At 42.2% G+C, this 27,006-nt stretch overlaps 1 protein-coding gene across 2 annotated transcripts in view; it reads left to right on the plus strand.

Annotated features, from left to right (window-relative positions):
- NARS2 (asparaginyl-tRNA synthetase 2, mitochondrial) overlaps positions 1–18,203 on the plus strand; it is a 48,979-nt gene extending 30,776 nt beyond the window's left edge. Inside the window, exons 8-14 of one of the 2 annotated variants that reach the window (XM_058019103.1) lie at positions 4,783–4,881; positions 5,328–5,365; positions 7,129–7,195; positions 8,730–8,867; positions 9,993–10,090; positions 11,675–11,701; positions 17,473–18,203. In XM_058019103.1, the coding sequence (XP_057875086.1) occupies positions 4,783–4,881; positions 5,328–5,365; positions 7,129–7,195; positions 8,730–8,867; positions 9,993–10,090; positions 11,675–11,701; positions 17,473–17,617 (612 nt within the window). In that variant the 3' untranslated portion in view covers positions 17,618–18,203. The remainder of the gene's footprint in view (positions 1–4,782; positions 4,882–5,327; positions 5,366–7,128; positions 7,196–8,729; positions 8,868–9,992; positions 10,091–11,674; positions 11,702–17,472) is intronic. The other variant, XM_058019104.1, reaches the window with a different exon arrangement.
- Positions 18,204–27,006: the final 8,803 nt, after the last annotated feature.

A 27,006-nucleotide genomic window follows, 5' to 3' on the forward strand; every position in this document is an offset into this window, starting at 1 on the left:
GTTATTATCTGAACTTTGTCCTCACATAAGGAGCTGTATTGTTAAAAATTTATTTTTAAAATTGCTATTGGACATTTGGACTAAGTATCTCTCACTTGAGCAAGTTACTGTGCTGGGAATGCTCAGCTTCTTCAGGGACATCTTGAAGTATTTGCTTATACACCATTAAAGAGCCTTGCTACAAAGATGTGCATGTTTACCATTCACTGGTGAGGCTTGAGATCTTTCAGCCAAAGCTCCAAAAGAAACATAGTTTTCATTATGAAATAAAAGGGGAAAAAGGAGATTTAATAACCAAGCTACATGTATTAGGGAACAAAGGGTCTGAAGTCTTAGAGCAGCAGCCTTTTTTCCCCTCTGTAATTGCACAAAGTAGAGCTCAGTTATTCCTAAATTAGTAGCACAGTTCTTGTGAAGTCTCATGTGTCTTAATCATGCAATCTAAATTTCTGTTCTGTGCCAAAATGTGTTTTAGTGCTACAAAGGAGCTTCTACTCTCACAGTGCTGGTTTCACAATACTTTCTGTGGAAAGTCCCGTGTGCTCAGTGCAGTACTTCATGCTGCATGGCTGGGTGATAGTATTTCTGCTTTAGTGTGCAGGGTATATGTAAGGGTGTCTAAGGAGGGACCTCTTTTCTCCTCCAAAATGGATGAGAAAGAGAAGGATTTAGGAAAAGGTCAGACAGACAGGAGAAGTGGTACAGTTGTAGAAGTTTCTGGAACCCCTAGAGCCATCAGCCCCCCAGTACCTGAATTGGTGAACCAAGGTCCCCAGTATTATTTGTCCTCTGAGATGCCTGTTGTCACTCCCTCCCTCCCTCTTCACTGCTGTGTCATGTAGGTGTATTTGTAGGCCATTATTTTCTATTTTTCATTCCACTGTATCAGCAGTGCAGTATATTTAAAGAATCCCACTTCACTCATGACACTAATGGAGTCTCAAAGAGGCCATGTGATACAGTCGTTATTGAATTTCATCAAAAGCACATACAAAGCCATGGTAAAAAAGGCATTATTTAGGCTGTAAAGTTAGGAAATGCAAGAAGGAAGTTTTCCTGAGGGCATTGTCAGGGGTTTATGCATAGTGTTAGTCTTCCTTAACAAGATTATATCCTAGAATACTGTCTCTTTAAGGGATGGAGAATATATCTCTTAAGATGGGGCATGCAATTTAACACTCAGTATTTGAGCTGTGTCCTGAGGGCAGGAGTATTGTCTTCCACTGGTTATGTACTTCATCAAAATTAATTTGCTGTCATTACAGCCTAGTGACATGGAGCATTATTACCTCCATTTTACAGAGGGGAGTTGAGGCATGAAATGAAATCAGGTACCCATTCTGGGTGTCAGCTCTAGAGAGCTTGGATCTAAAACATGTATGTGATTTGATTTCCAGACTAGTTTTCACTCAGCATTCCGTCTTCAGTAGCAAGTCTGAGGCACGTGGGCAGGTCTGGCTGCAGTCTTGAGGGAGCAAACACTGGTAATCACATGAGAAGGGTTTGTTCTAGGAGTTTTGCACAACACTCTTTAGGGACATTGGGCTATCTGCAGGACTGTAGGTTCCTTGTCTGAAGTAGTATCCAGCTGCCATAGCTCAGGCTTGTTCTCTTCCCTAACTTTTATCAGCATTCAGCTTCAATGGACAGTGGAGCAGTGGTCTGGCAGACAAGTCTCTTTCCTTGCACAGCAACAGCATCTCTCCAAAATGGGGCCTGAGCTGTTGGTTGTATTGCTGAGAGGAGATTTTATGACCAAGATCAGATGTGAATCCTCCCCTCTGTGTGTATGTGCACATGTAGAGTGGGTGTGAGCAAGCATGGGGGCAGCAACAGTGGTCCACTGGTGAGTGTTTCATATGTAAGGAGCCTGTGATCTACACTATATCCATATGCATGGCCCAGGTAAATACATACATAAAAATCCTGCTGGCAGGTTGTGTGATTTTTTCTTATGTAATCTTTCTTACGTAATAAAAATGATGATTTGAACCTTTCTTGGAGTGCACAGCACCTTCAATTGCTGCTGCTGACTTTTGCTGCTGTTTTATTGATGATTTGCTCTGTTTCAACTCTGGTCATAATTTTATTTGGGAAGAGGATAAGTTGCAGTATCAAAAGATCCAGGGTAAAAATTAAGCAACGGAGCTGCTCCTAATCAAAACTGAGCTGTTAACCATTAAACAACAGAGTTGCCACATTGGGGAAGGCCAGTGTTGATACTGCTGAAGTTTCAAACGTGAACATCAAAAGAGAAAGGCTAAAAGGGTTGAGGGAAGGGAGAAAGTGTTAACCTCTGTCCTCCTTGCTTGCCCCCCTACCAGCACAGTTTCCACACCACCATTGTGAAGCGACCATATTATTGGGCTTTTGGGACATCCAGGGCCCCACCTCTGAGATGAGCCACTTGCTGTGCTTCCAGTGCCTTTCTTCCCCTGTTTAAGTCTCCTGTCAAACATGTATCTTCCAGAATATGTTCAAACCAATCACTTCACCTATATCTCACACTCATGTGTTCCCGTAAACCAGCAAGCCAGTGATTTTACTTCTCCACTCATTTTTCTTATGGCCTACTTTGCAGTCCTTCATTATGCTACCTGCTTAAAGACATAAATTCTCAATTTGAGAGGTTTTTTTCCCTCTTTTTTTTTTTTCCATCTACTGTTTGTGCCTAGTACTTGTTTGGCATAAATAAGAGCAGTGAGGAGGCCAGTGTATGACCCACGTGTCTGTCTTTTTTGCCAGGATAAAACCTCAGTCTCAAACCTGGAAATATTTCTCAGATTGTTTTTCCCATACCACCCACATCTTTTTTCCACAAGAGGAAGCTGCTTATGTTGAATGCTGTGGGAACCTAATTGTTACTTTATCGCACAGTGAGGAAAAAAAGTGCTAATTAAACAACATGCCTTTCCAAAACCAGATGATACTTTCATTTTCTAGAAAGAGGAAGCTTAATGTAAAATCCCTTCGTCTCTGCCTGGTGAAACCAGATGAATTGCTAAGAAGTTTTCTAATTTCATTTGCATAAGCCTTTTTCTAGCTACTTTGAAGAAAGTTCAAAGCTGACTGTTTGGTTATTTGCCACTCAGCAGCAGGAATGCTGGCTTTTCATTTCCTCTGTGTTTGAGTACCAGGAGGCGTAAAACTGTTCATCTGCATATGATAATGCTGTTCCCTTATTTGCATCTTCCTTTTTTTTAAAAGGAGAGCCCAGGTTGATGCAGGAGTCTTGAGTCTGAGTTTGGCTCAGAGGAGTACAAATGGACTGCTTTACCAGCTCCACTAGGCTGGTGGCATGCAGAGCTTGTTCACCAGCACAGAGCAATGTTTCAGCAGCTTAGGGCAGGTGTGAAGAGTGTTCATCTAAGCATAAGTTTGAAGAACATGCCTGAAATCTCGTCTTGGCTATGTCAGTAGCCCAGCTGCTTTGTTTCTGTGCCTTGTGTTCCTCTTACCCTGTAAGATCTGGTTCCTTGTAAGGCATAGACCTACTGCTTCTTCTTGAGATCTTTCCACAGGTTCATCTTTCCACAGGCACAGGCTTTGTGGTGTCTAGGGGCTGCTGCTCACCTAGATAGCATTAGTGGAAACTTCAGTTCTCTCAGCTCTGCAATTAATGAAACAGTTGTTACGCTCACAAAAAAACCCAAACAACAAAACAAAACAAAAAACCCCAACAAAAACAAAAAAACCCCACCTAAAACTGACAAAAAAAAAAAACAAACCAAAAATCCACAACCAACCAGGAATGTGCCAGAACTTTGAGATGCACTTTGTTAGGAAAAACCTTGTCCCATCCCAGGCTGAGATGACATACAGCCCCAGCTGCATTGCTCTGTTTTGACAAAGAAAACGAGACTAGGAGGGTGATTTTGAATAAGAGGTGGGATGATCAGTTGATACCATAAGTGTCAACTACCTGCTTTGTGCTGGTGTAAGATTACAGGGAGCCATGGGAACTCTTAGTCTGCACAACTGCAAGTGTCTTGGATGGTCTGCTTTGCTTAGCCAAAAGAAAAAGTGACTCTTAAAACATGTTGATGAAAATGCAGCAGCATCCCATGTGGGGGCTTTTAATGGCATTTTAATTTTTTAATGAGTGAAGCCCGTTTTACTGGATAAGTATATCCAAATTGGATGATAATGTCATTTAGTTAATCCACATTCGTTTAGGGAAATGGAACCACATCTTTTTAGTTTCTCAAACATCCCTGCATTGATGTGTCCTTTGCTTTAGCTCTCCACTCATCTTGTACATGTTCACTTTGCCCTTACTACACAGAGTCTCTCTAGCTGAGATCTGTTTGATGGGCTTGCTCTACACATTGCATGTTTATTCTCTTTCCTTCAGTTTTGCCTTTTCTAACTACAAAGCATAAATCCAGAATTGTTCATTACAGGACAGATGCCTCACTAAGAATTAATCTGAAACCAGACCCACAAATGGTTGAAACATGTCTGTGGCTAGCCAGGGTTGCTGCTTGAATATTTTAGCTGTGATTTTTTCTACTGGAGAGACGTGACTGAAGATACTGACTCCATCAGCCAACACTGAAACCCTAAACCCATAGAAAAAATCAAAGCCCCAGTCCTCTTCACCTACTAAGCAAGCCTGCTAATTAGGAGTATTGGTGAGGTGGTTCCCTCTTAGGCAGTCTGGCCATGCAGAAGGACAGAAACTCCTTCTGTACTCTTTGGCTGATGTGTACCATGTTTCATTTATAGTCTGGGACACCTAAGCAATGTTCATTTTTCATGCATTCCTTTTTTCTCTATTAGGTTATGGAAGATCTTTTCAAGACCGTGACAAGCACTGTGCTCTCCAAATGTCCTCGTGATGTTGAGCTTTTTCATAAATACATAGCTCCTGCACAGAAGGTAATGCATGTGACAGGAAAGAACTGCAATCCTGTCATGTGTTTTGCTGGTTCTTGGCTATAGGAAGACTTAATTTGTTTAATTTTTTTTTTTTTTTTTTTTTTTTTTTTTTACTGTGTTGTCCTCTGTTAAGAAACTGAAAAGCTAAATATCACCTTAAGCTTAAGTGATTGTTCAAGCCAACAGAGAGAGGACACAATTTTGTGTAGCTGGTAGCAGGTGTGGTAGAACTGTAGTTGTCACTTCATCTGGTAGCTTCTGAATCATCAACTTCAATAATTGGGTACCCTTTTAGCACTGAGTAGCCAGGAGTGGATTTTGACCCATATCTATATCAGAATGCAATCCTACAAATTACAAAATAGAGAGAGGTCACTTTCCTGAGTTTTCTTCTGAACCATAAAGGGTGGCTTTACATGTTTTATGTTTTTCTTGTTTTGACCAAGGGCAGGTTGGAACAAATGCTGAAGCACAAATTTATGATGTAAGTACTATTTCAAAATGATCTTGCAGAGGGCTTTTGGGGAAAGAGTTCCTATTTTGCATATGTTCTTTTTCTTTCACAACTCAATGTCTTCTGAGTTAGCATAATGTCTCCAAAAGAGCACGAGCTGCAGTTCCCTTTTACTGTTTGTCAGGCATGCCCTTTCAGCTCTGCATGACACTGACACCTGAATCTGCAGCCTTTGGCTTTTGCTCCCCTGGACAAGATCCTCTCCTTCCAGCATGTGCCTGCACATTGGTTGCTCACAGTCCTGCTTGGTTTTGGCTTTGATGCTCTGCTTTCATTCACACTTTCACTTCAGTAGCTCTCTTTATATGAAAGTATTTTATGGCAGTTAACAATCCCAATTGGTTTTCTATTCCCAATTGATTGTGTAGCTCCTAATCCTAGTTCTCTTTGTGCTAAAGAGCTGAAGGCTTTGCGTTTCCCTCACTGATCCCCGAGAGTGCCACATCCTCCCTACTTCTGCTTGTCTCTTCAAATGATGGAGCTCTCCATTTATACCACAGAACATTGTAGGCATGCTCATCCCAGCACTGGTTATCTTGTTAGGCAACTACAGCCACAGCTGGGCAACAGGATCATGATGGATCCCCCCTGTGCCTCTGCCTGCAGGAGTACCATGGGAGTCCTCAGTGAAGTTAGCATCTCCCCATTTCAGTTCTCTCTTTGGACCTAACTGATACTCCTGAAAGGACAAAATTGTGCTCATCTTCTCCCATGCTCCAAGGAAAAGGAGAGAGAGGACAGATCATCTCTTTCTCCCTCTCTGTCTCTCTCTCCACCAGCTGCTGGCAGATCTGGGCCATTCCTGGCTTACACACATGGATTACGTGTGTTGAACCTGTGCCAGTGATACACCTCATTTGGTCTGTGGCCTCACATAACCCAAACATGTGGAGCAATATATTCCTTCTTGAGGTATTTCCTCCAGAAGCCTTCCTTGCTTTAGTGAAACCTTGTAATGGGGTGTAAAGAGCTTGTACTCCTTAGGGAATTTGGTTTTTAAGTGGATTAGCCAGTGATGCACAGATGAAATTATTGTGATCATGTTATTCTTTTCTTCTCTCTGTCCACAACATTTGGCTTGGTATGTGGATAACTTGGCTGCCATATTATCTTCCATTGAGTCTTGATTTCCAGTTACCAAACCTGGAGCATTGTTCACTGCACTTTTTCTGTTTGCTTTGCCATGATGCTGTTCTTTTGTGCTGGTGGAAATTGGTGGAGAATCTGCTCTCAAATCTGCCAGAGAAGTAGAGAAACATTGCTGCACGTAAATCTCATGGTTTTTAAAGTAAAGTGGAAACATTTGAGCTACAAGCCCTTTTGCACCCTGGGCTGTTATTTTTGCCTAACACACCCTGGACTAGAGCTATGTTATTGTAGCTATGCTGATGAGGACATATTGTTTTCTTTAAAAAATCCACCCATTTCTATGAAGCAATTCCCTGCAGAGTTCACTTCTGACTAAAATGCAATATTGCAATAATGCAGAACTGTTGAGAGCTTAGCACTTCCTGCCCTGCATGTAGCTGAAGCACAGGAAAACATAGGATTCTTGCCATATTAAATGCTTTTTGGTTTCTGTCCAAAGAAGCATTGCTGAGAAGTCTGACATTACATACAAGTTGGCATGGTGGTGGGGAAATGCCTCCTTAATTTTCCAGCACGGCACTTAGCCAGAAAACTTTGTTGTTCCTTTCATAGTTATCCTAAAGACTTTTTTCTTCCTCTTGCAGAATTTCCTACAGTGAAGCAGTGGAAATTTTGAAGCAAGCTCCTCAAACTTTCACTTTCAAGCCAGAGGTAGGTCACTGCCAGCTGGTTTGTCCCTATACAGAGCCTGAACTCTGTAGAATCTCCATTCTCTCCCTCTGTCTCTCCTTCTCTGATACCACAAGAGTTGTTACTTTGCACAGATTATCTGCCTCCTGGGGTGGTTTTGGGTTGTAAATCCAATTACAACCTGTTTGCTGGGTTGTAAATCTAGTGTAACTTTTGCCCTTTGGGGTTGAAATGGGAGCAGTACAAGGAGTGAGATGCGTAGCAGCAGAACATGTAACACTTGCAGGGAAGGAAGTGATGAGCTTGCAGTTGAAGGACCAAGGCTTTAGCAAAGGCACTTCTCTTTCCTGTATGTGAGTGTGCTGAGAGTGTTACAGATACAGTAGCAATCATCTAAGAAGAGTTGCTGTAATAGTTCTCAAGAAAAGGAAAGATAAGAGGATAGCACCCAAAGTTTGACAAGGATTAATAAACCCATACCATGTGAAAATGCCATGTAATGTAGATGTAGGTAAAGGGAATCCCTTGCCTTTCCAAAGCATAGATGTTGACTAGGAAAAAGAGCAACATGCTAGTCTTTCTAAAGCTATGAGGTTATGGTTTTCTAAAAATCATATTTTGCCCAATTTCAAATGGACACCCACTCCAGTATGGGACAGCATTTATGGTGGTGCTCATCTTATGTCTATATTGTTTAATCATTATCTCATTATGATACTTCAAGGAAAATAACCCTCTGGCTGAAGCCACCCTCATAGCTAGTTGGGTAACTGTCTCATCTCTGTGCACAAGTGGGTGTAGAACCTCAAATCTTTTCTCTGTGCTACCTGGATCTGAGACAGCAAACTTGGGATATTTTAATATGAAGAGAGTCTGGGAAAGGTCTGTTCCCCTCTTCCCCTTCCATTCTCCCAATATTCATTGGATGTCCTATGAACAGACTGGGGGTCTCAAGTCAAAAGCCACAGGATTTTTAGCATCCCTGGAAAAAAGGAAAAATGAAGGGAATTGCAAATATCCATGGTTTCTGATAACAAAGAATTGCTTAATAGGGTGCTAGGTTTTCTTAAGTGGGGATTAATGTAGCATGTAACAGGACACAGCAGGGAAGAGAGTAATCAGCCTAGGAAAGCTGCTTTCTATACACCAGAGGTAATACTGAAATAAGGCTGGTTGGCTGGGTCGAGTGAGCTGGCTTTGGAGAGGTGCCTGTTTTCCTTTAGATATGAGCATGTGGTTTGGGGTTTTTGGGGCTGGGATTTATTTTTTTTTGCTTGTTTTAGGTTTTCTGATTTGATACCAGATGCTTGTGCTTGATACAGGGACCATCTGGCCCTGTTCTCTTAAGTAAAATCATATTTATTTACATGCTTTGCTCTGCCTGAAAACTTGAGAAACTGTCTACTTCCCAGTGACCTGTATGAGAAGTTGCTTTGCTTGGTTTCATGCTATTCAAAGCAGCGCATCTCTCTATGTGCAGGGATTTTGCTGGGTCTCTTGCCATGGGCGAGAGGCACCAAAGCAGATTCCCAGGCCCCTTTTGCTGTCCTTACAGTGGGGCTGTGACCTCCAGACAGAACATGAGAAGTACCTGGTGAAGCACTGTGGGGATGTTCCTGTGTTTGTGGTGAACTACCCATACGACCTCAAACCTTTCTACATGCGGGACAATGAAGATGGACCTCAACACACGGTGAGTCCATGGGTCACATCTCCACCACTTTCCTGTGTAGGAACATGTCTTGGCCTACTGATAGACATCATCTGCTGGGCCTGCTCCCAAGAAGTTCAAGATAAGATGTGACCATCAGATGATCTTGTCCATTTTTTTTTCTGTTGTAGAAGAAAATACCCAAAGCAGGAACAACAGGGGTTGGGGCAGTGTTAACTTTTTGCTTAATTGCCTTAAGATAAGTTTACCATAATTTATTTCTTTTCCTGGTAAACTTCTGTACTTCTAAGTGAAAGGCCTAGAATTGGATGGCTCCAAGTAGTCTGTGATTCTCTTGTCATCCAAATGTAGCATCCATGTAATGCTCAAATAGCAGATGGGCCGAAGAAATAAGCTCTTTATCAAATCTCATGCCTTGAAATTGTGATTTCTCAACTGAATTGAGACAACCTGAAGCATTGCTTCTGCTAAAAAGAGCAACAACACCACCATTCACCAGTGTGTCTTCAGTGGCTTTAATTCTAGCAACATTTCAGCTGTGGAATAAGAAAAATAACCTCAGAAGACAAACCAGAGAAGACAGCCCAAACCTAACAGCCTAAGGGGTAACACTTGGATCCTAACACTTGGATGCAGCATGAGTGCCATTGCTACCATATCCATTATAACTGGTTATAGGAATGGGGATACATAGGGCTGAAGCAACAGCATCAGAGCAGGGAATCAGGGCTTCAGAAAGCTTGCCCACATGTCCTTGCCTTTTTCTGAGCTGCTGTTGGGTTCTTTATAACCCCACACAGGTTGTCACCAGAGTAACTTGGTGAGATTCAACCAAGTGGTTGAGTGAGTTCAGACCACTTAGTAGATGTCTTCAGTCTGAGATATCAGTAGATGTCCTCAGTCTGAGACATCAGTGCTGTCATTTCAGTTTTCTGTAAATTTCTGATGTTAATCCTTGCAAAAATTCCTCCCAGCCTTCTCCTGTCAACAAAAGACTTTTCAAGTATGTGAAAATCCTTCCTAAGCGTCCTGGACTCTGGAAGAATTACAGTAGGGTTTTACAAAAAAAAACATCAGTGTTAACTTCTTCTGCTAATCACTGTGTGGCTATGTGAAATGACTTCAAATAGTTTTCTGTCTTTGAAGGTTGCAGCTGTTGATCTCCTTGTACCAGGAGTAGGGGAGTTGTGTGGAGGCAGCTTGAGAGAGGAGCGCCTGCCCTTCCTCGAATCACGCTTACAGAGGTATGGAAAATCCGCACATGCCAGGAGACTAGCCTGAGCAGGAGAGTGTTTTAGCAGCTGTGGTTGGCAAGACAGAGGAGTGGAAAGCCAGATAGTAGTATTTAAAAGAAGCCTATTTTTGTCTTTGTGATATCTATTTATATGAGTAGGTGACTGCAAACTGGTGAAGAAGTTCTTGTGCTTCTGTCATAGGTGTGCAAAGCACCTCTGTTTTAGCTCATCAGAGAAGAAAAGTTTTCTTTGTGCTAAGAGCCCAGGGCAGTAGGATGCCTCAGCTCTGCTGTGACTGTCTGGAGCAGGGTTTGCTGTGGATCCTTTTCTTCAGTTTTTGTGGCTGAAAGTGGACTATGAATGTGGAAGTTGTCACATATACAGAACTTAGATATCTGTCATCACATTGTGTAACTGAGAAATGGCATTTTTGGTCAGAAGCTTTGCCAGTTGTGATGCAGCTGGCCTCAGTGACTGGCCTGATTTCAGAGAATATGGCTCTTTGCTAATAGTTTCATGGGAAGCTTCACTGGAACTGCTCAAGACCTGTACTGGGTTGCAGGGGCTTCTCTTTCCCTGCTGCCTAAGTCTGCATCGTGTTAGTTTGGTAATTTTTGGTAACTTCAATGTCAGAATATCAAAGCTGCTTTTTAGTTAATAATTAACTTTACGTATTGGGTAATTCTCCATAGACAGTTGCTCTCTGGATCCTATCTGATTGTTCAAAAATTTTGTAGAATCAGGATGGTTTGGGTTGGAAGGTACCTTAAAGACCATCTAGTTCCAGCCCTGCTGCCATGAGCCTTCCATGAGATCAGGTTGTGTAAAGTCCCATCCAGCACTTAAACACTTCAGTTTGGGCCAGTCATACATTTGTGCAAAGCTATACTGGGGGAAGGCTAATCCCAGAGTAGCACCATTTGCACACTGGGAATTAATTTGTTGCTTAAATTAGCCACATGCTCGCACAGATATATCTATTCAGTGGAGAAGAGCACAATCTACTTCAGCATAATGAATCCAAAAGGCACCAGGCAATTAAAATCACCAGAACATTAGTTCTCAGTTGTTAGTGTAGGATGATGATATTCCCTGTGTTTCTTGCTACTCTCCCTGTAAGCTCTCTGAAGCAGGCGTGCTTCAACTCATGTAAAGTACAACGTTCCCTGCTGCATTTTTTCAGTCAAAGCTTTCTGCCAGTATCTGATTCCACAATGCTTAGGAGGAGGAAAAGGGTCCATGTGGAGTTCGAAGCCAGACTTTCTTGTTTGTCAGGAAAGTCATAGAAAGCATTTCAAGGTACAAATGGGGTGTCTTTTGTAAATCACACCTCCTTTCACATGGTTTTCTCCATTTTGAGTCCTCAGGATTTGGTTTTGTTAAGCCCAAATACTTTAGACCTTTAAATTCTATTTCCTGCAGAACCAGCATAACCTTAGAGAGAAAAAACAGGATCCTTGTCTCCTAATGCATGCTTCATACAGTAGTTCACCAGGTTTTCCCTTTTTCAGTAGCTTAGTCTTCCAGGCAAGTGCTGCTTGTGCAGAATAACTCTGTTCCTTTACTTACAAGGAATTTTTTTTTGTTTCACAGATTAGGACTCACAGATGCCTATCAATGGTAAGATGCCACCTTGTTCTGCAAGCTCTTTTTCTTCTTTTGATACTTATTTAAATAACTGGGGGTTTGTTTGGTTTTTTTGTTTGTTTGTTTGTTTGTTTTGGTTTGGTTTTGTTTGGTTCTGAGGGAACAATTTTTTGGCCCTGTTGCCCTGCCATCACTGCCAGTCTAAATGAAATAGCCAATTCATTTAAACAAAGGTTAATCTAATGCTACTTAGTTTATGCCTCCAATTTGTCCATTCACAGCACAGGTTATTCCAATTTGTCCACTCACAGCACAGGTTATTCCTCTCAGGACTGCATGAGGTGGGTTAATTTATAACCCATAATGTTTTTTGATATTAAATCATTAGGCTGTGTTGGAAGCTGGGTCAATTCTGACCACCATGCAGGAGATAAACAGCTTACAGAACCACAGCAATTTGTGACCTTTAAGAGATCTATGAATAACTCCCTTTGTAATTGACAGAGCAATTGGGTCGAAAAATCTCCCCTAACAAAGCAGTTAAAGCAATTAAAACTGTCCTCCTAAGGAGACAGATCAACCTTTGAATTAACAGTTTAACCCATTAAAACGACAGAAGGTTCTTAGTGTTTCTTGGTATGTGCTTCATCACAGCTACTGAGAGAGGGGTAGTGCAGAGAATTTTAAATTTAGAAAAGTATTTTTAAATATTCTGCAGTATTTGGGTTGATCATTAGGAAAGCTGCTTTGAAAAAAAGCAAAGTATAAGTTCTTCACTCTCATCTTCCCTCAATATGAAATCACTGAGGAACAGCCCAGTGTATGGCAGATCTTCACATCATCCATGTGCAAACAGGGTGAATTTAATTTCTTCCTTTGTTGTTGTATTTGTGGTCCAGAATACACCATATCCCTTTATCAGAGGGAGGGATTATCCTGAGCAAGGTGATAAGTTGTGTGGTTAGATGCTGAGGTGCAGCCCAAGGAGATCTGGTGTTCAATGGCAGAGCCTTTAAGTACTACTAAGACAGTGCAGCCCTGCCTCATGCTTCCCTCAAAAAAAGATGAGGACATTGCCTGTCACTCATTTGCATTTTCATGTGATACGTAACAATCACATTCTGGAAACTCTTCCTGCTGTAATCTTGTTTTGGAGACTCTTTCCTCCTTTATTCCCTCCACTCCATCACAGACAATGAAACTTCCTGGAGAAGATTAAAGCTGTTGTTACCCCCTGCCTTAGCAGGGTCTGGTGTCCTAGGAAGGTGCAGGATAATAGTAATTCTGGATGCTTCTGGACTGCAGTCCAAAATCTGCCAGAATACAGGTAGGTGCCTTGCCAGCATCCATCTTTTCAGTGGAGGTGGTAGGAAAGACTAAAATTAATCTCCTCCAATTTAGTGATTGAATTGAGTCTTCAAAGCTGGCTCACAAACTCCTGGAAGAACAGTTGAGTCATTCCTTTTTAAATATAATATTTGCTGACTTTTGAATGTGATCTCCTTTCAAGTTCCTTAACCATTGCCATACCTCTGATTCTACCTGTTTTATTCCCTCCACTAAGCAAGAGGATATTGTAGGTCTGGCTGTTTCTAGGACAGTTTCAGAATTGCCTTGTTCGTGGGTGAATCATAAGGCAGAGGCAAGTGATGATCTGAAATGCTGCTCTGCTTCTTGCCATTCCTACCTTTTAGGAAGGCTTTCAAAAGATAGATAAAGTGACATGGTCAAACTCTGAGTCTTCTTCAGTACACTACATCTTTCCTGTTAGGCAAATTTCTTTCCATATAGAATATGAGTTGAAGTAGGTTTTGGCTTGATTTTGTAGTTATTTTATCTTATTTTTACACTTTTTCCTTTGAATTGTAGATGGAAAATAGCTCAGAGCTGTAGATTATGATCTTGGCTAAACTGAGAGGTGTGTGAAAATGAGGTGGGAAAGTTGAGTGATGAGGGTACTCTGGGAGTAATTATATATATTAATAATTAATAATATTAATAATAAATTATATTAATTTCTCTGTGACCAAGGAGTATTAAGTATATTGCCTTGTAAACAGGGGACTTGATCCTGTTTGCAGCCTCCAAATGCCATTTTAAAAGTAACAAAGCAGGTACTTGGTAAGGTTCCCACAACCATCAGAGTGAGCAGCGTTTCAGACAGTCTTCCTACGTGTAAGGCACTGCTTCCTTACTCTGGTTGTCTTCATGTGCTTCAGTGGAGACAGCTGTCTCATACTGAGCCTTTACAGTCCAGGCACCCTTTTGATCTTCTGGTGTAACTTTTTTCTGGTGAAAGTACACAGCAGCAGAGCAGGTGTTGTCTGCTGTCTTCAAGTGGATGTTACTGTGTTTTGGCCCTGCTCCTGCTCTGGATGAAGAAGATTGAGCTCTGTTGTGGTCTTTAACATCTGCTAACCTTTGAAACTTGAATGTCAGAGTGTTCTGTTGGCTCCTTGTGTGGCAGCGTAAAAGAGGAGTTGGGCTTAGGGCAAAGTAGCACTGATGAGCTGCTTGGAGCCCATGGCCAGTGACTACACTCACCTCATCCTTTAACCTTCTTCAGAGCCCAGTGAAAACAGGTAGCTCATCACTGTCCTTGACAGCCACCTAGTCCTATTACTCCTCTTTGGGAAGAAACTGGAATGCTGTGCTGGACCAGACAGAGGCAGGCAGAAAGCCAGGGGGGTTTTTCTTACACACACCCAGTAGAATATTCAGTTTCATGGACTAGTATCTTTGTTCTTTTAGCCTTACCTTTTTCAAAATGGCCACAGAACCTTCAGCATAGCAAGGGGATTGCATAAAAGGTTGAGATTATATATGTTTTGAAGAGACTGAAAAGAGCACATTCTGTTTATGAATGGTCACTAGGAGAGCACTGCTCTTCATAGTGCCTTGCTGTGCAACACAGGGAGCTCACAATGATGATAAAAGAATATAAATTTTTAAAAGGATGAGTGGAAATGTTCTAACATGGCACATAACGGGCTCCTGGAATTCATTGCTGGAGGATGTTGTTATAGCACACACTTTAGTAAGATTCAAATCTCTGAAGATCCACCAGTGCTCAGGTCTAGAGCAGGAACACCTGGGCAAGCTGGGGTCACAGAAACTTACTTCTCCTGTGGAATAACACTGCACAGTCCACCAGTTGCCAATAGAGTGCTCAACTCTGCTCAACTCTACTGGCAAAAACAGCTAGACTACTTCACGACTCTTTTTGAGGTGAGAAACATCCAATGTCTCTGAGCTATTGAATGTAGGAAAACCTCAGGGAGCATTTTCCAGCCTAAAGTGATTTTTCTCTTTATCTGCAGGCAGTTACTTTTTCTTTCATCTGTGAAGAATGGAAAATTTCTCAATTTTTCTGCTTCTTCTATGCACAGTCATCAGAAAGGATTCAGAGTCTTGATCCTCAGCACATTTAATTCAATGGACTTTTTCCATTAACTTTGATGGGTTTTGTTTCGCTCCTTTTGCCAAAATGGCTTCTCAAAGTGCTTTGAGATCTACAGATCAAAGTCCTGGATAAGCTAGGGTAGAATTTATTACTATTGTTCATCTGGAAGTAGCTGAGTTATTTCATCTTCTTACAATGACTTTATAAACTCTGTTGCCAGGAAAAAGGGAGAGAAGATGCTGGGCTTAGTCACAACTGCCTTTGCAAAGGCTGATGCACTTACAGACATCATCAGAAAAGTTTGTGCTGTTACTTGTATTCCTGATTACAGCTACAGTAGTTACCAGCTGCTTTGGCAGTTCTGAGCTGGGTCAGACTGATCTGCCACAACCAGCACCCATATCCCTCACATTTATGCGTGTTTTGTGAGTCACCACCCTCAGCATCAGGTCTGCCCATCACCTTCCTTGCAAGCCCTTGTAAAGCTGTGCAGTGGAGCTCCCCAGGAGCAGTTCAGGGTATTTGCAGAGATTCAAGTTCTTCTTAATGCAGTCTGTGTGAAGGGGAAAGAGATGCAGACCACCATGCAGTTGCACAGGCTGCATGTTCTTATCCTGGGCACAATGCTCATCACAAGATGTGGGGTGCATACACCAAGCCTTAGTGAGCCAAGCCAACACCCAGCAGCACAGAGAGAAAAGTGCATGGGTCTCAGTCATCAGAAAACATGTCCCACTCTTGGGCCTGCTGTTCAACTTGCAAACTTCACTGTGTGTCTCAGTGCTATGAGCAAGAAGTAAGCTCTGCTTCTCCTTTTGCTATTTGGTCAGTGGAGGGGAGAAGAGAAACACAGGGGAAGAAAAAACCTGAATATTGGATTGAGTGTAATAAATGGTTTCTCAAATTTTAACTACTGCTAATGAGCAGTAAGGAAAAATAATATCTCATGGTATGAAAGGCATACTGTCAAACTGAGTGACAGGGCAATCTTGCAGCTATAGAATTTGTGGGAGAGTGTTCTTATTTTGCAAGTAAGGGTGACCAAGGGCATTGCTTTGTCTTCATTCTGTTAAAATACAGTCTTCAAGCCAAGAAAGATCTGATGTCCAAGCAACTACACTCAAATATACATAACATATATTTTACATATTTATACATATATAAGTACATATACACACAAATATAATGTTTCCTTGCAGTTCATTAACAGTATGTAAAATTTGGGAAGCCATTTATTGCAATCAATCCAGTCTTAATTTCTTTCACACTGTTCTGCCTCCCTCTACTCCACTGCATAAGTAGTAAAACATATGCATTTATATTTAAGTGCACTTGATTTTTTTTAACTGGGATGATGAAATATTCATATACCAAGATTAGAAGCAAGTAATACATCTGGAGTCACTCAATCCCCTACTGGTGCATTTATATAAAGAATAACTTGGTGCCCTCAGCAACCTCAGAAGTGGCCCCAGAAATCAATAGAAGCACTGAGATGTTTTCACTTCTATTAAAATAAAACTGTTAGGGACAATTTATAGCTGCAAATACAGTATCACATCAGCCACAGTCCAGCTGGGAAGTGAGTAACTATAGAAGAACCATCATAATCTTGTTGACACCCATATACTCAGAGTATCTGCTTCCAAACGTTTTCTGAGTTTTCTGTGCACAACAGGTGCTGTTCTGCAAAATAAAATGTCTTGTTCCAGATCTCATTTTTAGAGAAGATATGTTCAAGGGGTTTTTTTTCTGGCTTACTGTAGAAATAAATGAATCAGTCTGTAAGAGTGATTGGGGAAAAAGTAGCAAAACACCATCACAATTACCTTAAAAGAAAAAAAGGAAGGAATGTTGAGTAGACAGACAGCAGGACCTAGTTAAGCTTCTAAAGAAATTGCTGGAAATTAAATTACTTAGGCAATTGAAAAGCAAATGGAAATTGAAAGAATTTGCAGGACAGATTTCCACACCAACATGGCAAAGGCTAGACAAGTGCAAGCAGAGAGCTTCACCTCCAGTAGTGGAAGTGATTCTGTAGGAACCTGGGTTTGTGTCTCTGCTAGGAACATTTTTGGTACTAAAACTACAGAGTTGTTTCCAATATGAGCAGAGGTATGGTGCTCAAGCTGTTCCTCATTACCCAAATACGTTCTTGCTCCAAAAAAAACAGGCTGTAGTGTATTGGCAAAGCACAGCTATGCTGGTGCTTTGGGATTTTAAACTTGGGATTTCTGCTGATACAATTCTGCTTCTTCATGCCCCTGACCAACAGAGAAATCACAGTGGTTAGGGTCAAAGGGAAGTAATTAAGATAGAAAGCAAAACCCTGGACGAAAAGCTCACTTTAATGATGTCAGCGTAACTGTGCTGCAAATGTAACTGTCTGTTTAAATTACAGGTATCTAGACCTCCGAAAATTTGGATCAGTTCCTCATGGAGGCTTCGGCATGGGGTTTGAACGCTACCTGCAGTACATCTTGGGAGTTGACAATATCAAAGATGTTATTCCTTTCCCCAGATTTTCTCACTCCTGTCTCCTCTAGCTCAGCAGTTGACTCACATGGAGAAAACCACTGGTGTAACTGTGTGTATATAACATACCAGGATATGACTGAGTGTGTTTCAGTGGGAAATCAAGGAAGTTTTTATATCAGTGAAACTCTTGGTCAGTTTAATACTGGGTTATTGAAAATAATGTATGTTCTGGTGAGATTATGGAAGGACACTGGCAGTTAATTTGATAGCAGCTCATGTCTTCATTGCACTTCTGGAGTATTAATAAATCCCACTTAACTAAAGGGTTATGATTCTCATGAGACTAGTACATGCCATGGAAGTACTGAACAAGCACTGAAGGTAGCAGGGGGTTTTATGTGAAATATTAATAAGGAAGTGTGACCTAAAATATTGTCATGGCTGTGATACACTTGCTACTGCTACAGTCAGGAAATGGCTACTGTAAAGCATGATTCTCCCCTCTCCGAGTTAAAAGCAAATATTGTTTACCTTGGAAAAGTCAGCCAAACCTTGCAAGGAACAATGTCATACTGGAATTGCTGTAATGAGTTTGTTGAATGATGTTTGATTTTGTGAATCATCAATAAAGATGTACACTGGGTTGTTTTATAACTCTGTATGATTTCTTCTTCTGTTATAAAACTGTAGCTCTCAGCATGAGAGAGTGTCCTTCAGTGTCTGGTAGAGGTTTCATTTTCTGTGTAACCAAATTAGTTGCACAACTTTTGCAGAGGGTATCTGTTTTCTGTCTACAAGAAAGCACACATTCACAGCAGACAGAAATGTTCATTTAAATAAGAGTCCATTCATCCATCCATCTCTCCAGAGCCAACTTGCAGTTCACGGTGGGGTTTTGTTGTTGCTTTGCTTTTCTGTTGTTGTTGCTGCAAAAATCTCTCATGTGCTCATTGGACCAAGCAGTTTGGTCTGTATTGTGAAACAACCAACAGATGCTCCCAAGCATTGCTGTGTATTAAGTAATTGCTTATCACTATAGGATCTGAACTCCTTGGCAGTCTCTAATGGGTTTATGCTCTCAGCTTCTCTGCCAGGTAAAGAAATACTCATTTCTGTTTTGAAGACAGTATTATGGGAAGAGCAAGTGACTTGCCTGAGGCAACTGGAAACCAGTGACTTATTTGGGACTTGAACTGAGGGTTTCCAGCATCCTTCTTCCCTTCCAAATGATCACAGTCCAGCAAATTATCATTTGCATAGTGCTTGCTACTCTGGAGCCCACTATGGCTGGAGTATAAACCATGTATATAAAGGGGAAAAGCAAAGTAGTGGCTTTCCTGCTGATGAACCCCACGTATATGGGCACACACTACAAGAAGTGGCTGCAGGACAGCCCTGAAAACTTCTTTTCCAAGTAGATGGAAGAAATTGAAAAACTGTAATCAACTAGCACTGCACTGGTAATTCTGCAGTCACAGTTCTCTCTGGTAAGGCTGTGCAGAACTGCACCTGCAGCATCTAAAAATACCTGTTTATGTCATGTGGCACCTGCCATGTGTCGGTGTGCTCCATGGCTGGGGTTTTTACCTGTTATGATCATGCAAGCAACATCACCATGAGGTCATTGCTTTGGGGGTTTCTTGTGTGCACTGAGACATCTGCATATCAAGATGTTTTCATGTCTCCTTCATCCACTTGATTAGGCAGGTGTTAATTGTGTGTTTGCTGGTTTGCATTTCCCAGTACAGCCCTGAGTTGGCAAGTCTGGTTCCACAAAACAGTTTGAGCACCTGCCTTCCCTTTAAAACCACTGAGAAGTTCCCACATCAGACACTGAAGTATCTTCCTGCATTTGGACCATCTCTCCTTTAGTATGTTGTCTAAAGTGTTATTGCTGGCCTTTATGTTTTGGAATTACTTCTCTGCAGAAAGATGTGGAAAGAGTACAGCTGCCAAAGAGCCTCATCCATAGCATGTTCCCTAAATGACTTGCAATGAGCAGGTGTCCTTATTGAGGTCCTTAGTCACTGATTCTGTCACAGTCACTGTAAATGACAGTGGCTGAAGTGGAAGCCTAACTTCTGAGAAGAGAGTGGGGTGATGGCAAAACATCTCCTGTCCACTCAGGTGGCAATCCCCAACAGCAGCTCCGGGCTGCCTGCGTTGGTTTTGGCATCAAAGGGAGGTTGTTGATTCTGCTCTGCGATGCCAGATCTGATGGGCAAGGTGGAGCTAAAAGCGACAGGTGAAAAACAAAATGTAAAAAAGAATACAATGGAAGGTGCCAAAAAGTTCTAGGTTAATGTGACATGAGTCACAAGTTACTGGAAGGACACAACTGCTTCAAACAGGTTTGCAGGGTGGCTGTCAGGGTGACAGGGCAAGAACAAAGAACTGGTCTAATCCACCTTTTGTTCTTAGCCGTTTTCAGAATTTGTTGCATGACTGAAGGTAAAGGTTGAACCTTTGATTTGCAGATAAGTAGATGTAAGTAACAAAGAAGTAACAAGGATGCACTGTGAGTGGTTTTTTGTGAGTTTGCAACTAGGTATCCATGAGGAGCAGTCTCCCCAGTCTTCTACATGTCCTGGTTCATTTCAAGGTGCTTGATGAGCTGGCTTTCCAGTCAGCTAAGGGGACATTGCCCTTGGGTCCAAAAGCTAAAAAAAACTACCCCTGGTAATTTGGCAAATGAAGCAGGAGCTGAGCAGGGTGGTCCCAAGAGAGGTAACCGGATGGCTCAGAAGGGGAAGAAAAGGTTGTCTAGTCTTGGTAGCAGCCTTCAACATGTGCTGGTTTTGCTAGTGGTGAGAGAGAGAAGAGGCTGAGGCCCTTTTTGCATTGTGATACTGCTCAGGGTTAACACCGAGATTGGCATTCTTGTGAGAAACTTAATTTATGGGTAGACAGCAAGGGTGGGAGCCACTGTCTCCCTCCAGGCTGGCATTGTTCACCTTGTGCTATGTATATATAACATGGACTGGTATTGCCAAGGAATGTGACATGTTTTTTTCTGGGATTTCCATGTGGAATGTCGTGAATTTCCTTTGAATCTCCTTTCTAGAATGAAACGGAAGTTAATCTGGAGGACGGGGAGGTCATTTCTCTTGGACATGTAAGCAGGGAAATGCACCAAGATTTTAATTTAAGCAGCTTTCCTTGCTACATCTTCTCTTAGAGTCTGCGCCCTGACAGTGGCTGAAGCCAGATAAAAACTGTGACACTTCTTCAAATACAAAGCTGTTACTCTTTGCACACAGGAATCACCTCCTAGGCTGACTGCAGTGCACAGTGGGGTTTTAGTGCTAGGGTGTTTTTAGTGCCATTAACAGTCACTTCTCAAGCCCAGGTGACTAGCACTGTCTCTGCTAGCATCATTTTGTGAGTATTTCTTGAAGTTTCAGTTCCTCAGTAGCCCATGCTTGCCTCTTTTCAAGTTTGTCCTCACTTTGAGCTTCAGAGGAAAGAATGAGTGTCATTGATTACTGCATCGGTAGCTTTGCAACATTAGAACAGAGTGATGGGAGATAAAAGAGCTACACCATAAATTTTGCATAACTAAATGTCAGCCTCTCAGAAGAGTGTTTAGAGGAAAATGTCTGTTTTTTTCACTTCAAGAATATCAGATAATCCCTTCACTTAATTTTTTAATGTGTAAGATCAAAGTATCCCAATGTACTCTATTTTCAATTGAAAAAATAATACCTGCAGAACTAACACCCTGTTCCAGTCTTCTCATTTTTAAATCCACAGGAAAGCAAATGCGCACTTGGAAGCTAGGAGTAGAGATTGCTGTTCTCTCCTTTATGAGTTACATTGTGATACTGTGGCAGTGCTCAGATCCTGGGCTGTTGTACCTTCTGTATAAGCAGAGACAAAAAGGTACATGAGCCAAATGTTTAAACATCAGCAGACCAGCACAGGGATTTTAGCTGAATTACCTGCATTCAGGCCCCCAGACCTGAGGGAAACACACAGCAAGGTGCCCAGGTCAGCAGTTCTCTCTCTGGTTTATTTAGTAGTAGTTGTAATTTATAAGGCATCGCTTGTTTGAGGGAATGCCAAGACTTTGATGGGAAACGTGAAGTACAGTTTTGCTTGCTGGACTAATATTGATTGTTTTGGGAATAGCCTATAGATGTGCTTTTCCTCAGGGGGTGAGGGGGAGCTAATTTGCCAAGAAACACTTTTGTCATTGTTTCCATTAAATGTGTATATAGAGATAAACGTGGCTTTGCTGTTGCTGAAACCAGTAACAGCCATTATGACTGTTGTTTTAGCCTTTACCTTACACTTAGGGACAAATGAGAGATGGGTCCAAAGGAGAAATAAGATTTTGTATAAAGATTGACAGAGTTCTAATTTCCTCAGACCTATCCAAAGCCGCTCAAGCCACAAAAATGGTGGTCTTGGGAGTGAATTTATTGTTTTCTCTTACTGTTTGTTGCAGAGCCATGACCTTCAGAAGGGTTGTAAAGTTTTATTTTATGATCCTGCTGATAAAGAGACATATGTAATTTACTATATGCGTTCTTACAGACTTGGCTAACAACAAGTTTGACCCAGAGTTCAAAGAAATTATGGCTCCTGTTGTTTTATGGCTGCTGTGCCGCAGTGTCTGCTGCACAAGGGGTACAGAAAAGATGCTGTAAAGGGAGAGCTTTCACATAAAGGGCCAGAGAGGGACAAGACTGTATGGCCATTTAAAAGTCATGTACCAGCTACATCAGAAATTGTAGGCTCTATTGTGAGTGAAATACGGATGAAATTACTTTAGAATCCATGTAGCTCTTATTGCTGACACTATTTTACTGCAGAAAATTGAGGCACAGAGCAATTAATCTGCTTGCCCACGGTTAAGGAAGATGTGTGGCAGAAGCATGGAAGTGACCCAAATCAACCAAATCCCTGCTTGGTGCCTGCTCATGAGACTTCCCTCTATTTGCCTTTGGGTGCACTGCCACACCAGAAACAAGGCAGGATGTTTGCAACTGATCTGGTTTCAAATGCATTTTTGGCATTTCTAAGATCCTAGACTGTGCTTCAGCGATTTTTATCTATCCCTGTATGTCCTGAGGCCTTTCAGAGATAGCAATCCTGCTGTTTATTTTTATTGCTCTTAAAATTGATTTTATTTCTGAATAATTTGAGGCAGCCTATAGAGTAGATTTTTAATTTTATTTGCAAGGCTTAATCTTGCGCTTTGCTCTACACTGATATCTGTGTCTTCCTATTTTCAGCAGGTTAATGTATTGCTACTTGTGCTGAAAGAATGGAGTTCAGAGTTTTTAGAAATCATTGATCATACAGGTTGCTGGCAAAAAAGTATGCAAACTGCTCAGAATGTGGTCTGGTAGGAGGCTTTGGTAATCATGTAAACATTTAAGTTTCAGTATGGAACTATTCCCTACTATCTGTCATGGCTTTAAAAAGAGGCTACATTTCCAGTCACAGTGGAAAATAATTACACTTCACTGACACAATGTTTTTTGGTAATACTTCCATGGTGTCTTTACCTTCAAAGTGATTTTTGACTAATAATTCCAGTATCTCTGATGGCCCTTTGAAGATCCTGGGCTCTCTGTGCTCAGTACCGTGGTTAAAGCTGTGTGAAGCAGGCATATGATCCGTATTTTTCTGAGACACAGGTCTCCCATTTTCTGCTTCTCCCCCAGCTTTGCTGCTGCTCCGTTGATGAACGTTGTGACCGTGGGCTGCACATCCAGGCAGGAGACAGCTGAACTCCCACCACAGCCAGCCCAAAGGCTGACTGACCCCTCAGTGTCAGTGCTGCCAGGGCTGTTCACACAGCTGGGACACTCCAGGTCAGTGACAGATGAAGGGACTTGCCAGAGGCTGTGGAGGGAAGCAAGGGTCAGGATGAGGGTTTCATTTCCAGGCTGCACTATCAGAGCTGAGAACAGGTTTCTCCCATTTCTGCATGAAGTTACAGAAACTCAGTGCTCAACTGGTAGCCAGTTTGCAGCTCCAGGAGATGCAGCTGTGAGAACTTACCTACTGCAGAGATTCTGTCATCACTGTAACCAAGGAGGTCTCCTTTTTGGCAGGTTGGGCTCACATGATGGCATCTCTGTGAAGCACTTGAAATGACCTCTGCAGCTGTTTAGTATAAATAAATCACCATGTGCTTTCAGGCTGGCTCAGCAGCGTGTAAGTGGCGTCATAGCTGCCGACATGGGGCTCTGCACAGCAGCTGGAGTTCTGGGAAAAGCATGCTTTAGGTGCTTCTCTGTAAACATGCATGGCTGGTGCTTTTCCAGATCACCCTACGGGACTGAACTTTGCCACCTGCAAAACTCAAATAACCTCACAAATCAAATCTGAGGGCCTGGTTTATACAGTGGCTTCAAACAGTCTTTCAAATTCCGTTATTACTAATGGCATTAATAAATTATTAGTGTTCACGGTGATTTAGGAAGTATAAGGTTGAAGTATTTAACAAATTTCATGGGCCTATTTATTAATGAACTTGATGGATGACTTGCCAGGCAGGGTTATGATGCCATGTCCTTGGAGCACATGCTAAAACACGATGTTTTTAGCACTGCGTTACTCCAGTCCCTAATTGAGATCCAATACCATCTGTAACAGTGCTGCCACGGATAAAAGGAAGAAAGTTTGTGCTAAACCCTCTGAGACAGAACATTATGAAGTGTTCATTTCCCAGATCATTAGAAACTTAAAATAGCCATCTGGCCAAAAGCAGAGATGCATATGCCTGCAACCACAGCTTAACAGCATTCAGCTGGGAGGGTGGCTGCTGTGCAGCATTTGGGACTGGCAACTGCAGAGCAGCTTTTGCTCTGATCTCAGTGAAATCTCTTCACACTTTAGACTTCTAGGAGATGTCTGTTTAAAATGCAATCGACATCTCAGCCAGGAATATAATAATACACTCTAGATGGGCTAAAATGCTTTGAAACCACAAGGGCATATCCCCTCCATGCACTGCTCCAGTGATTATTTTCACTGTTAAAAAAGCGAAAATATTTCCATATTTCAGTCTTTGTTTGCCTGTGCTCAGCTTCTTTTGGGAGTATATTGGTGTGTCTTAACTGTCAGCATTTGAGGGGCATTACAAAAGACAACAGGCTCTTGAATTTGCAAAATTTGACCTAAAGTATGATGACTTTCACATGCTTCTTCTATGACTTGACACTGGTAGCAGCTGGGGGGTCTGAAAATAAGGTCTTTATGCTGCTGGCTGTTACATTTACCAGATGCCCCTTTCTCACCTGTAGATTACCTGCAGGAAAGCTGTAGGTCTGCTATGGACACAGCATTCTGTATATTCCTGGTTCTCAGATGGTGAGAAAATAGGAAAAGTGGAAAATAGGACCTGGGCGAATCCATCCTCAGCAGCCACTCACTCCTGCTCATGGTCTCAGCTTCCCTACTTGTATAGTTATATATAGTTTGTTTAGTTTATAATTCTAAAGGCTCACATGCATAGTAGGTCTCTGTTCCAGTAGTTTTAGTTCTAAGCTGTGCACGGTCAACAATTGTAAACAAATGTAGAGATATATATTCTAAGTAATTTACACTTTGTAGAAGAGGCCTGGACATAATACAACAGCAATGACTTCCTTCTTCTAATAGAATTTTTAGTTCATTATATTGGCTGTACAGGTCAAGCTCATATCCTGGAGGGGTGTCACTGGAAGGAGGAGTAGGGGGAAAGCATCTGTTTTTATTCTGGCTTCTGTTTTCTCCAGCAGATATAATGGCACATGACCGTTGAGCCAACAGTAATCCAGTTACAAAAGTCTTCAGAGTTACTGCACCAACCAAATTAAACTTGATTACATCCAATTGTGCTGAGAAGCCAGACAACAGCTCTTAGCTTGGGGTGAAGTAACTTCTTGCAATCGCATGTGGGGAGGCCTTGCAGGGTGTCAGGAGGATAATTGCTCGTTTGCTCTACCACAGAGCACCATCTGCTCTTGAAGTAATGCCTAAGGATGTGAGAGTACACCGGGGTCGGGTAAGCAGGCAGGGCAGCACGGCAGAGATTTCTCCCTGCCTGTTTTATTATCATTTGTTTTATGGTTGCTTGCCCTGGGTCCAGCTGTGCTCAAAGCCCCATTGTGCCAAGTAGTGTCCATAGAGGGAGTCCTTCCCATGCCGAGCTGCCGGTCTCATCGGGGAAAAACAAAGATGAAGTGGCCTTTATGCTTATGTCAGAATAGTGTCTGTGTCTGGAGCATTGCCTGGTGCACTTTCCACCAAGCAGTTGTATAATGGTTTTCTGTTTTGAGGAGGTGAGAAAAAAATGGGAAACCTCCTAGTTTCCCTCACTTCCGTGGTAAAAATAGCAAAAGGGGGGGGGGAGGTGGGGGAGAGAAAAAGGTAAATGTAGCTGCCAAAAATGTGTCTGGATCCAGGCAAGGAAGTTTGCATGAGGAGCTCATCTGTCCTAGAAAAAAACTCTACCTGAGTCCAGAATGGAGAAATGCATTATTAGTGTTCTGCCCCAGCTCAGCTCCAGGCAAAATTATTTCTAAGTGTCTAGTTTGGTGAGAGAAGTGGGACTGGGCTTCAGTGTTGACTGAATAGGAGTAGGAAGTCTTCTTTAATAATCTTCAAGTGTGAGGACTGGAAGTGTCCTCCAGCTGCATCCACAGACGCCATCCAGCTCAGCACCCCTGTCCTGCCCGGGGGGGTCTGTATCCATTCTGGATGGGATGTGCTGGTTCTGGCCAGGATCTCCAACAGAGAGAGCACAAAGAAGGACCATCCACTCCACACAAGCCTATGTGCCTTGAACACTGCTGACCTGCAAGTCATCTCTTCTCTGTTTCAGGCCTGTATTAAGGCATCAGAGCTCTGATGCCCCTGTCTTTACCACAACACTACTGAAGATGCTTCAAACTGTCTCATTATCTGATCAAAGCACCTTGTGCTACTATTCCCTCTGCTCATGGAAAGCAGCCAGTGCTGCTGGAGCTGCTGTCTGTCACAAGAAGGAAAGGACTGTCTTGTGGTTTGGCTTCAATTGCAGTCGTTCTGGGGGGCTTGCTGTGCTCTTCTGCAGAGGGTGGGAAGCTTGAAAAGACTTGAGTTCTTGAAAGAGGTGATTTTTTTTTTTTTAACCTTGAAAAATTCTTCATTAAATCAAAAAGCTGCTCCCAACCCGCTCTGCTGCAGGAACTGTTGCGCGAAGATAAAGTCAGGTCTTATTGTTGTGGAGCTGCATCTCAGGAGACTGAGCATTCGCTCAGAATTAAAAGCAGGCAAGGAGCACCAAGCAGCAGCACATTTCTCAAGCCTTTCCTTCCCCGCCCCAGTCTGTTTCGGTTTATATAAACCGCCGTATAGGCATTTCCAAGGGATTTGTGCCTGGCTGGGGTAGGTAGCCCGAAGCGTTTCAGCCAGCTGGTCCCTAATCCACAGGAAATGCCCGGTGTCTCTATCCCGACTGCTTGCACCAGCGGCT

The sequence above is a fragment of the Melospiza georgiana genome, chromosome 2 (genome assembly GCF_028018845.1).
Source record: "Melospiza georgiana isolate bMelGeo1 chromosome 2, bMelGeo1.pri, whole genome shotgun sequence".
NCBI lineage: Eukaryota > Metazoa > Chordata > Aves > Passeriformes > Passerellidae > Melospiza > Melospiza georgiana.